Below are 13,279 nucleotides of genomic sequence, written 5' to 3'. Positions count from 1 at the left end.
AACCGGCCTCAAAACCGTAGACCATATGTAAACACACCAGAACCTCCACCTCCGGCTTCTTCACCTGCGGGATGGTCTGAGACGAGCCACCCTGACAGCTGATGAAACTGTGGGTTTGCAGAACCAAAGAATTTCTGCACAAACTGTCATAAACTGTCTCATGGAAGCTCATCTGCGTGCTCATCGTCCTCACCAGGGTCTTGAACTGACTGCAGTTCGGCATTGTAAGCACCTTCAGTGGGCAAATGCTCCCCTTCGATGGCCATTGGAACACTGTAGAAATGGGCCATTCACTGATTAATCCTGGTTTCAACCCCTCTTTCCTTTCAACAGGTAAGTTGACTGAGAACACATTCTCATTTACAGCAATGACCTGGGGAATAGTTACTGGGGAGAGGAGGGGGAATTAGTGAGTCAGTTTGTAGCTGGGGATGATTAGGTGCCAGATTGGGAATTTAGCCAGGACACCAGGGTTAACACCCCTACTCTTACGATAAGTGCCATGGGATCTTTAGTGACCACAGAGAGTCAGGACCACAGAGAGTCCCATCCGAAAGACGACACCCTACACAGGGTAATGTCCCCAATCACTGCCCTGGGACATTGGGATATTTTATTTTAGACCAGAGGAAAGGGTGCCTCCTACTGGCCCTCCAACACCACTTCCAGCAGCATCTGATCTTCCATCCAATGACCGACCAGGACCAACCGTGCTTAGCTTCAGAGGCAAGCCCGCAGTGGGATGCAAGGTGTGTGTGTGTATATATTTAACCTTTACTTTGACAGGAAGTCATGTTGAGACCAAGGTCTCTTTTGTAAATGAGCCCTGTAATTACAAAGATACACATCAATTACAAAATGCAAAACAGGAATACAGAACAGGATCATAGAAGAACACATTCTTCATCAAAAAGGTCTTCAATCTGCAGTGTACTGTCCTCCTTGAGGTGTTTCTAACCAAAATTAGACAGCCAGCTAAACGACATGGGTCAGAAAATAGTCTCCTACCAGTGGTTTATTGAAGTCATACAGGAAGTCAACCGAAAAGATAGATACAGCTCTCTATACATAACAGGAATTGCTTGCGCCAAGTACTGTTAGATTGAAAAGCTTAGCTGACAGCTGTATTTTATACAGAAATACAGCATATAAGTTCAAGTGCACTGTTCCAAGCAACTAAATACAACACTCTGCGGATGTGAAATAATAGGCTATAACAATGGTAGCTAGCATATGTACACTGGACGGCAAACAGCTAACATAACTAGCAATGTAAAGGTACATAATCACAATGTTCTAAGCATTAGAAATGCAAAATACTTCCTAATATAATTAGATGAATAGCTAATTAAACATTTTAATATTCACAAGCAATGCTTACGCAGGCATAAAAGAATGGCAGATAATCATGAGTCCATTGCTGGCCTGACAAATGTGCTTAATCAAATGAAACACTTCCTGCTTCCTTTTTTACAGCGCCACAGAACAAAGTACCATAGAAGAAACACGATTAACTAGGTGCCATACATGATATGGGCAGCAAATGGCGCTAAATCACAAAGTGCGTACAAAACCTGAATGAGAGGCAGAACAAGCCGTCTGAATTGGCCTAGACGTACCAAAATGTAGAAGTGTGTGGTTATTATATGCATGTGAAAGAATATTCCTAATAGTACATTATACCTGGGTTATTGTGTTAGCATATGCCCAGTATAGAGCAGCGTATAGCTTTACAGCACCTACAGCCCACCCCTCTCCTATCCCTCTGGTCACCACAACCTGGTGCTCTGTCACCGGGGATGATTATCCCCCCCCCCTCCCCCCAACGGAGGTCATGGTGCTGATGAGGGAGAGGTGGAGGGGGAAAGGTTGAGAGGGGGATGAAGGGGAGTTGGAGGGCTAGATTGTGGTCCCTCTGGGGTCCCTTAGAAACAAAATGGAAGAGCAAGGTCATACACACACATGTTCGTGCCCGGGCACACACACACACGCACACACTGTGTCATGTTAATGATGGTCATTAGTCACCAAGGCTGAAGGGCACTGGCTGGGGACTGGCTGCCCTATGGAACAGTAGGAGATTACTAAACACTCGCCCTGTTCTGGAAAGAAATGTCTAGGATTTCTGACATGCCCATGTGTAAATCTTATCTGAAGGGATACCATGTATTATCTGACTGCTATTTACTCTGTTGTATAAAAAATATGCATGTCTTTGAGCCAAAGCATGGCTGTTGTGTCTTTTTCTATTTTAGCCAGTGTGTCTTCCAAGCCAGCTAAGACAACAGTATAGCCCCAGCAACATTCTGCTCGTGTCACAGGCTGTCAGTCTGTAAGTACTGTTTACTCTAGGACAGGGGTCTCCAACAGGTCTCGCAGCCCACCTATGAGGAGCTCACCAAACAATTCTGAAAGTGCATGGAATTTTCACATGTTCCACCACAAACTGTCATAAACAAATCTCACGAGTATCAGACACAGCCAGGCTCACAGCTACTATCTAATCAACGCAACATTGATGTCATCCCACCCCTGTTCAGCCACTATTGGCTTAAAAAGCCAAACCTAACACAATATCTGCCAATTCATTTCCAACCATATTTCCCCTGTATGTCTTTGTGGTGCGCGCCTTTGTCTATCACTCTGTGTAAAGCCAGTTGATGTGATAACCGTCTTGTGGGTTGACAGAACTACTATCCCCAAAACCTTAAATGTTACCTGCAAAGTAGGCTTACCTGGCAGAAGTATATCATGACTAAGTATATCATTTGTATCTATTATTTGTTATTTGCTAACTTTGCCATGAAATGAGCAGCAGCAGTACAGAACCATCACTAGACCGGCACAGTAGATGCACATTCCTCACTTGCTAGATGTGCAATTAAAGGGGAATTACAATCAAGAATCAAAAGTCTTCTGATGTGATTTAAGCGTGGACATGGACTCAGAACATCACATTTCTGTTGTTTCTCTATAAACAATTGGAATTTGAAGAAAAGTAAAACTGAGAACATAATTTGTGAAAATATAAAACAGAATTTGCAGGGGAAAATCACAGATTTTATAGGGGCCTCCTTAGAGTTGTTTATGAACCATTATTTTACGAGGTATATTTGCAGAAAATTCTCTTGTACACTAAGGACCCGGGGAAGAGTTACAGGTGAGAGGAGACGAGATGAATGTGCCTATTTGAAAGCTATATATCTTTTTTTTTTCATTTTAAAAAGTAGCTCTCATGCTAGAAAAGGAGACCCCTGCCCTAGGATAAACACACAGACAGTGTCAGTCTCTCTGAGATTTTAGTGTATGTGTGTGTGCATGCGTCCCTGCCTGTGTGTGTGTGATAGCAGAGCGGCACTCCCGGCTAATCCTAACAGACACAGAGTTCTGGAGAAGTCCGTCTGACTGGCATTGGGTCAGGTGGCAGGGGAGCGATGTCATCCAGTCAGAAACACAGCGGCCAAGCACTTTGCTCTGCTCAGAAAGGCCTGGAATATCAGGCTTTTTGTGTTTTTTTACCCTGAGCGTTCAGGTAGCTGCTGGGGATGTTGGTATTGTAGGTCTTCTCACGGTGTCTGTGGCATTTGGTTGAATTCAAAACAAAAGCCTTTAGCGATGCTTACTGCTAGCTTAGAATCCGCTACACATCAGTTGCATTATACAGCAACGTTTGCATTGCCTTAAAAAGCTCAACTTTAGTCCCCCAGCTAGCCCTGAAATGTCACCATAACAAAGCCCATTATCAGTAAAGACTTCCAGTAAACACTCTGTTCGCCTCTAGTCATTATTTCTCTCTGTTGTGTTTACTGGCAGTGTTGGCTTTAATGAGGATACTTTGTTTTTGTAATGTTTCCCCAGCATTCCCCAGCAAAACAGTAGAAAGCACATATTCCCCAAAATATAACGCTCCCCCCTTTAATGTCTAGTAATAATGAGTAGAACTATAGGAGAATAGTGACACATCATCAGACAAGGCCATGCTTAGATAACGCTGAGCAATGATTACCATTATATTCTATAATTTATTCAACACTGTCGTATCATCTTCAGGCAGTGTGTCTGCGTGTGTACTGGATGTGTGTGGTGAATGTATGCTGTGTGTGTGTGTTTGTGTATGACCCCATAGGGACCACAATCTAACGGGGGTGAGTGAGTGAGTGAGTGAGTGAGTGAGTGAGTGAGTGAGTGAGTGAGAGAGTGAGTGAGTGAGTGAGTGAGAGAGAGAACAAAACATTACTATAGGTGAGGCAATATTTTTCCACTCCTCAATTGTCTGGTGTTGGTCATCCTGTGCCCACTGGAGCCGCTTCGTCTTGTTTTTAGCTGATAGGAGTGGAACCCGGTGTGGTTGTCTGCCGCAATAGCCCGTCTGTGACGGCTCTTAAATACAAGTAAAACAAAATGCATGTTCTTCAACCGATCGCTGCCCGCACCTGCCCTCCCGTCCATCACTACTCTGGACGGTTCTGACTTAGAATATGTGGACAACTACAAATACCTAGGTGCCTGGTTAGACTGTAAACTGTAAAAATGTAATCTAGAATTGGCTTCCTATTTCGCAACAAAGCATCCTTCACTCATGCTGCCAAACATACCCTCGTAAAACTGACCATCCTACCGATCCTCGACTTCGGCGATGTCATTTACAAAATAGCCTCCAACACTCTACTCAACAAATTGGATGCAGTCTATCACAGTGCCATCCGTTTTGTCACCAAAGCCCCATATACTACCCACCCCTGCGACCTGTACGTTCTCGTTGGCTGGCCCTCGCTTCATACTCGTCGCCATACCCACTGGCTCCAGGTCATCTACAAGACCCTGCTAGGTAAAGCCCCACCTTATCTCAGTTCGCTGATCACCATAGCAGCACCCACCCGTAGCACGCGCTCCAGCAGGTATATCTCACTGGTCACCCCCAAAGCCAATTCCTCCTTTGGCCGCCTCTCCTTCCAGTTCTCTGCTGACAATGACTGGAAATAACTACAACAATCACTGAAACTGGAGACTTATATCTCCCTCACTAGCTTTAAGCATAATCTGTCAGAGTAGCTCACAGATCACTGCACCTGTACATAGCCCATCTGTAAATAGCCCATCCAACTACCTCATCCCCTACTGTATTTATTTATTTATCTTGCTCCTTTGCACCCCAGTATTTCTACTTTGCGCATTGATCTACTGCACATCTACCATTCCAGTGTTTAATTTCTATATTGTATTTACTTCGCCACCATGGCCTATTTATTGCCTTAACTCCCTTATCTCACCTCATTTGCACACATTGTATATAGACTTGTTTTTCTACTGTATTATTGACTGTATGTGTGTTTACTCCATGTGTAACTCCATGTGTTGAACTGCTTTGCTTTATCTTGGCCAGGTCGCAGTTGTAATTGAGAACTTGTTCTCAACTTGCATACCTGGTTAAATAAAGGTTAAATACATTTTTAAAAAGAGGCAGAAGGAATCCTGTGAGGATGAGGCCTGGAAATCAAATTAAAATGTTGAACAAAACGCACATCACAACAAAAGACAACAACACAACATGGTAGCAACACAAACATGACAGCAAAACAAAATGGTAGCAACACAAACATGGCACAAACACTGTTAGGCACAGACAACAAATACATATATACAGTTGAAGTCGGAAGTTTACATACACATAGGTTGGCGTCATTAAAACTCGTTTTTCAACCACTCCACAATTTTCTTGTTAACAAACTATAGTTTTGGCAAGTCGGTTAGGACATATGCTTTGTGCATAACACAAGTAATTTTTCCAACAATTGTTTACAGACAGATTATTTCACTTACAATTCACTGTATCACAATTCCAGAGGGTCAGAAGTTTACATCTACTAAGTTGACTGTGCCTTTAAACAGCTTGGAAAATTCCAGAAAATTATGTCATGGCTTTAGAAGCTTCTGATAGGCTAATTAACATAATTTGAATCAATTGGAGATGTACCTGCAGATGTATTTCGAGGCCTACCTTCAAACTCAGTGCCTCTTTGCTTGACATCATGGGAAAAATCAAAAGAAATGAGCCAACACCTCAGAAAGAAAATAGTTGACCTCCACAAGTCTGGTTCATCATTGGGAGTAATTTCCAAACGCCTGAAGGTACCACATTCATCTGTACAAACAATAGTATGTGCAAGTATAAACACCATGGGACCACACAGCCGGCATACTGCTCAGGAAGGAGACTTGTTCTGTCTCCAAAGGATGAACGTACTTTGGTGCGAAAAGTGCAAATCAATCCCAGAACAACAGCAAAGGACCATGTGAGGATGCTGGAGGAAACAGGTAAAAAAGTATCTATATCCACAGTAAAACGAGTCCTATATCGACATAACCTGAAAGGCCGCTCAGAAAGCAAGAAGCCACATCTCCAAAACCGCCCAAAAAAAGCCAGACTACGGTTTGCAACTGCACATGTGGACAAAGATTGTAATTTTTGGAGAAATGTCCTATGGTCTGATGAAACAAAAATAGAACTGTTTGGCCATAATGACCATTGTTATGTTTGGAGGAAAAAGGGTGAGGCTTGCAAGCCAAAGAACACCCTCCAAACCGTGAAGCACAGGGGTGGCAGCATCATGTTGTGGGGGTGCTTTGCTGCAGGAGGGACTGGTGAACTACATAGGCATCATGAGGAGGAAAATGATGTGGATATATTGAAGCAACATCTCAAGACATCAGTCACCAAGTTAAAGCTTGGTCACAAATGGGTCTTCCAAATGTACAATGACCCCAAGCACACTTCCAAAGTTGTGGCAAAATGGCTTAAGGACAACAAGGTCAAGGTATTGGAGTGGCCATCACAAAGCCCTGACCTCAATCCTATAGAACATTTGTGGGCAGAACTGAAAAAGTGTGTGCGAACAAGAGGCTTACAAACCTGACTCAGTTACACTAGCTCTGTCAGGAGGAATGAGCCAAAATTCACCCAACTTATTGTGGGAAGCTTATGGAAGGCTACCCGAAACGTTTGACCTAAGTTAAACAATTTAAAGGCAATGCTACCAAATACTAATTGAGTGCATGTACACTTCTGACCCACTGAGAATGTGATGAAAGAAATAAAAGCTGAAATAAATCATTCTCTCTACTATTATTCTGACATTTCACATTCTTAAAATAAAGTGGTGATCCTAACTGACCTAAGACAGGGGATTTTTACTCTGAGTAAATGTCAAGAATTGTGAAAAATGTAGTTTAAATGTATTTGGCTAAAGTGTATGTAAACTTCCGACTTCAACTGCATATATAATAGAGAGAGGGAGAGAGTAAGACAGCGAGAGAGACACACAGAGAGAGACAATACTGTTGAGCAAAGGGAGTTCTCTAACCCATACTTGGGGGTTTCATAGAGGCTCAGTGATTCCTCTCCTCAGCTGCTCCCCATCTGGGGTGTATGGCAGGCCGAAGGAGATAAGAACGCCTTCAAAGAAAACGACACAGTCAGACAAATGGACACGCATTAAAGACGATGCAATGAAAATGTATTCTTGAACAGTGCAGTCGCAGCGCAGCCTGTTATTGTGTAGTGTGGTTTTGGTCAGAGCCATGGTACTGACAGATTGGAGAGTCCCATTCCAGCAGGACTGGGTTTGTCTGCTGTTGATGTTGCTCTCTGCTTTTGTTTGTGTGCGTCTCTGCAGGCCTGCATGTGCCTGTGTCTGTTGGTGCCAGTTTATGCTGTATGCCTCTGACTGTGTTTTCTCTGCTGTCTCTGTATCCCACTCATTGTGTTTTATGTGTTTGGCAACAGTATCTTCCACAGCACATCCTATCCTTATCCTGAGAATACATTTAAACACTTCCTCTCCGGGTTCATCTCTGTGGCATCTTTCATACGCAGTACAAAGCCATGAGCTGCAGAGAGAGAAGTGGTGTAAAGTTTCTGAGAAGTCGGTGCAGAGCCCCATTCCTCACAGCTAAACTACACTAAACGGCAGGGAGCTGTATCATAGGCAACACCGCTCTTTGAGACTGACCTATGTCCTACTGTTGTTTGTCGCAAGGGGGATTCTGAAAAAAAACACATAACAGGGAAATTATACCCTTTCATTTTTGCATTTACTTTGCTTCCAAACCCCCTGTGAAGAGACTGTGTCATGTAAAGAGGGTGAGAGAGAAAACAGAAGAAGAAGGAGGAAAACATCGATCAACAGCTCAGCTAAGAACCACTAAAGCTATGCACAACAAAGTAAAGCAATACCACAGCCTGAAAGTGAAGTCTGAAGAGAACATAGACTGCCTATCTAAATCCTCCTACTTGGTCGGCTAGTAGCCTAGTTCGCTGGTTCTCAATCCTGGTCCTGGGGACACAAAGGGGGCACATTTTAGTTTTTGCCCTAGCACTACACTGCTGATTCAAATGATCAACTCATCAAAAGGCTTTGATGATTTGAATCAGGTGTGTAGTGCTAGGGCAAAACTAAAATGTGCCCCCTTTGTGTCCCCATGACCAAGGTTGAGAACCACTGGCCTAATTGTTTAGAGAATTGGGCCAGTAACCAAAATGTTTCTGGTTTGAATCCCCAAGATGACTAGGTCAAAAATCCATCAATGTGCCCTTGAGCAAGGCACTTAATCCTAGTTGCTCTGGATAAGTGTCTGCTAAACTGTAAATGTAATCCCACCAGATTGGACTTCCTGTTTTACACTTCCTGTTTCCTGTCACATTCCAGATTACCTCCTGGAGCTGCTGAACAGTTCGGAGGTTCTCCTGCAAGAGTCCTACCCCCCGGTGCTAGGTTTCCTGTACACCCAGAACACCCGCGTGTTCTCTGACCTGTACACGGAGCTGAGGCGGTACTACCGCGGTTCCAACATCAACGTAGAGGAGGCGCTCAACGAGTTCTGGGCCCGCCTGCTGGAGAGGCTGTTCAAGGGAGCCAACGGACAATACCTCATAGGTACGTAAACATTACGCATTCAACTTAAATAAGATCTTTGAAATATTTCACTCTTACAATCTCCATTGAAAATAAATGCTGCTTTTTTCCCAACTCATCCAAATATTAAGTAGAATAATAAAAAAATGATTTCATCAATCTGACTCCAATGTTATGTGAATAAATGCAACCGGCCCTATGCGTCTCTGGAGGATCTAGCAAGATAGCGAATAATTGCATCAGTGACTCAGTATGTCTATAATGAACATGTGTCTGTCTTGCACCGTTATGCAATTATTAAGAGGCTGGGTATAAATAGCTAATCCTGGCGACCAATGTTCCAGCACACATTTATTGGGGCAAGCAGCTCAGGGATGTTAAGTTGGTACCCAAGCATGTGCTATGTGTGCAGTGTAGTTAATTTAACAACTATCAAATTATTGGCAAATAGCCAATCAAATAATTACTCTGTGAAAGGAGGAATGGGTTTACTAATAGAATGTATTAGTCACAAAATAATTGACACTCAAACAATTATAGTGTACATGAAATACCTGATACATGAAAAACTATTCAGAATAAATGACTATCACCAATAGGCTAAGACTTTTATTTAACAAGTCAGTTAAGAACAAATTATTCTTTACAACGAAGGCCTAGGAACAGTGGGTTAACTGCCTTGTTCAGGGGCAGAATGACAAGATTTTTAACTTGTCACCTCGGGGATTCGATGTAGCAACCTTTCGGTTACCTGCCTAACACTCTAACCACTAGGCTACCTGACGACTTAACGTGGTTACACGTGTCTTCAGTTCAGAACATACTCTAAGACAAAAACAAACGATGCACGTCTGACATACACAGGAGCTTAGTAGCAAGTTCTCAAAGTATGAGCGAATTCACGGCTCTTTAAACCAAATTTCAAATAACTCAAGTGGGAACCCAACGTGAATTAACATTTCGTAACACTTTGCTAGTGAAAACAAAAGACAGCAAAACACCAGGCAGATTATAATCTAATCAACTCAATTTGAATGTTATGACCAAACAACAGGAATGTGCCTGACAACCAGTCAACTCAACAAACCATTTCAATTCCAGTCACACATCAACCAGAAAACACAAATCAATAAGACATATTAACATATGCAGCTCTTTACAGGCTCTTGAAACAAACCCAACACGACAATTTAATTCACACGGTAACATGAATTTAATTTGTTTGAGTTTTCATCAGTCATCACACGTCTCCTAGCGCCAATGACCCCAAGGACTTCCGTGGGGACGTCTTTTTCCCGAGGTTGCCACGGCGAAGGTGTGACTCTCTCTTATGAGATGCAAATATACAGCCATCCATCCAGACAATGCCACATTGTATGAACATGCCAGGCTGGCGTCTATCACTGGCCTTCATCATCGTTCACATTTGTTCACTCTCTATTTTTCGCCCCACAAACTCTTGCGTTGACATTGAATTACCTCAACCCTGGTAAATATTGTCATGATTTTCATCTTGTTTGCTTTCAACTTTTTTTCTTAACTATGTGAGGTTGTTATATTGCTTTAGCTATCATTATGAGGGATGTATGAAGGGTGTTTAACTAATAAAGTTATTTTGATTGTAGGTGATGACTACTTGGAGTGTGTGTCCAAGCAGTCGGAGACGCTGCGACCCTTTGGTGACACCCCCCGCAACCTCAAGTTGAAGGTGACACGTACATTTGTGGCAGCACGCTCCTTTGTCCAGGGACTGGTGATCAGCGGGGAGGTGGTTCGCAAGGTGTCACAGGTAAGACAGACTATCTTTCTCCCTCTTATGTTTGTCAGTGTCTTTGTCTCTCTCTCTCTCTCTCTCTCTCTCTCTCTCTCTCTCTCTCTCTCTCTCTCTCTCTCTCTCTCTCCCTCTCTCTCTCTCTCTCTCCCTCTCTCTTCCTCTCTCTCTCTCTCTCTCTCTCTCTCTCTCTCTCTCTCTCTCTCTCTCTCTCTCTCTCTCTCTCTCTCTCTCTCTCTCTCTCTCTCTCTCTCTCTCTCTCTCTCTCTCTCTCTCTCTCTCATCCTGTCAATTAAACCTACTGTACATCAATCTGGCACTTTATACACCAAGTATCTGGAGCTTTGAGATATGTTTTGAGAAACATTCTACCAAACTAATGCTACGGCATGAGAGAAGAGTCCCCGGTGCCTCTTCTTCTAATGTTAACAAAACCCCCCACACTACAAGCAGCTAAATGGACGGCTCAAATCCTCCACGAATCCTACAGCATCCGGCATTTATTTTGTCTTGTCATGTTGTCTGTGGCTCCAGACCTTTGTAGCGCTGTGCGTCACACTGTGTACAGTAGTTCTCTGGCGGCTCTATACTGCTTCTCTAGAACAGTGTGTGGTAAACACACTCAGTCACGGGGCCCATTAACAGCCTATAAATAGGGCTGTGCGTCTCATTACTGGCCAATTAATCTCTGATAGAGTTACAGCGCATCAGAGGAGGGAGAAATCTAAGAGCAGAACACTAGGTCGTTCACACATACAGTGTGTACAGGAGAGAAGGGAGAGAGTGAGTCACAGCTCTGGACAATGTCAATGGAGCTACATGAGGCAGAGGAAGGGAAGGTAGTAGAGGATGAGTGGAGAGTATAGGAATGGAGGAGAGAGGAAGGTGAGGAGGAGAAAGGGGAGATTTATGCATTATGTGGAGTTTCGAGTCTGATTGGACCAGCCAGGGAGGCAGCGGGCTGAGCAGAATGCCAGATGGCATGCTGGGATATGGGTACGCCCCCCCCCCCCTCTCCTCCCTGTAGTTCCAATCAGACTGTAATTGGGATTGTGTGGTTAGGAGAAAGGGAAACGGAGCGAGAAAGAGCGGGTAGAGAGGGTTTAGACGAGGTAGAGAGGAAAGAGTGAATGGAAGAGATATGGTAACAGAGGAGCGAGCGTCGAGGGAGTCGGAGTGAAAGGGACACTCATGTACACACATGTTGACCTTGGCTGTGACAAGAGATCACTGTGAGATGTACACCTTCTCTCCCCCCTCCCCTGCCATCAAATCACACTGTATCCCAGAGTAGTGTCTGTGTGCCTGTGTTAATGCGTGCCAGAATACTCCCTGACCTCATTGAGAATAGCAGCGCTTGCCCTGCACCCTGGCATTAGTGCAAGGATGACATTTTGTAATTTGTAAAAGCCGCACTAATTACTTACACATTTTCCCCAGCCAATGTCATTTAATGGACACATCGCTCAATGTCCTTCAGCAGCAGCAACATGGCCACAATCAGCAAATATGGATCAGATCAGACAGCTCTGGGGGAGAAGAGGAGAAGGGAGGGGAATAGGTAGAATAGGTGTGTGTGGGTGAGATAGCTAACAACTGCTTATCAGCCTGACACCCTGCGGGCTGGCAGTGCTCTGTAGTCCAGCCTGGCAGGTCTGGAGAGTGGATCCACAGGGCATACGTCATAAATAGAAATGCCAGCTTAGCGTGTCTGGCTGTCTGCCCATGCTAATACTATTCCTTGTTCCCCTGCTAGGCTAGGCTACACTAACTGTTGCCATGCTAATGCCTGGCCTTATTCCCTTAAGCCCATGATAACTCTAATGCCCATTTACAGTATGCCCGTGGCATGGCGAGGCTAACCTCTGCCATGCTTTCCCTTATTTCCCCGGCTACGCTAGGCTACACTACGCTAGCTGTGGCCATGGTCATTCTGGGCCTTATTCCCTTATGCTCGCGGCTTCGCTTCGCTAGGCTTCGCTAGGCTTCGCTAGGCTTCGCTACCTGTGGCCACTGTAATTCTAGGCTTTATTCCCTTATGCTTGCAGCTAGGCAATGCTACGTTGTGTGCTTAATTGAGTTACCCGAAGGTCCCTCTGTGTGGGTGGCGTGTCTTATCCCCTCTATAGGGACACACAGAGAAACTGAGGCTGAGAGAGATGCATCACACTAACACGCTAACCTTCACATCAGCACAATACTATTAACCCTCACCTTGCCTTATGGAGAGGACAATTATATAGTAGTGAACACACTTTTAGTAGGCTATACCTCCTCATGACTGTTGAAAAGAGATGACCTCAAACAGTTTATAAAAGCCTAATATCACTTTAATAACCCTGCACTTTCCTTATTTCAGAATAGGAGAGTGTGAACTGTATCTTTCGCTATTGCGGTAATATCAACAAATGTCATTGGTGCGCTGATTTTAACGCTCAATATTGACCCCCTACAGAGCGGATGTTTCTCAGCATTAGTGCTCTGATTTGAACCTTACTCTTGTCTTGTATGTGGAGGGGGCCATTTCTCACGGATGCGTTGACATTAACTGCTGTAGCAGGAGCTGATTGCCTGAGCCCAGGGCTGTACTTTATGG

General features: G+C 44.0%; 1 protein-coding gene across 1 annotated transcript in view; it reads left to right on the top strand.

Annotated features, from left to right (window-relative positions):
- The window catches only part of LOC129814184 (glypican-1-like), a 160,080-nt gene that overhangs the window by 80,308 nt on the left and 66,493 nt on the right, over positions 1-13,279 (top strand). Inside the window, exons 4-5 of the mRNA XM_055867086.1 lie at positions 8,706-8,933; positions 10,538-10,701. Coding sequence (XP_055723061.1) covers positions 8,706-8,933; positions 10,538-10,701 — 392 coding nt within the window. The remainder of the gene's footprint in view (positions 1-8,705; positions 8,934-10,537; positions 10,702-13,279) is intronic.

This window comes from Salvelinus fontinalis, chromosome 17, assembly GCF_029448725.1.
Source record: "Salvelinus fontinalis isolate EN_2023a chromosome 17, ASM2944872v1, whole genome shotgun sequence".
Classification (NCBI taxonomy): Eukaryota; Metazoa; Chordata; class Actinopteri; order Salmoniformes; family Salmonidae; genus Salvelinus; species Salvelinus fontinalis.
Note: the sequence above shows the minus strand (reverse complement) of the source record. Positions and strands in the feature narration are given on the sequence as shown.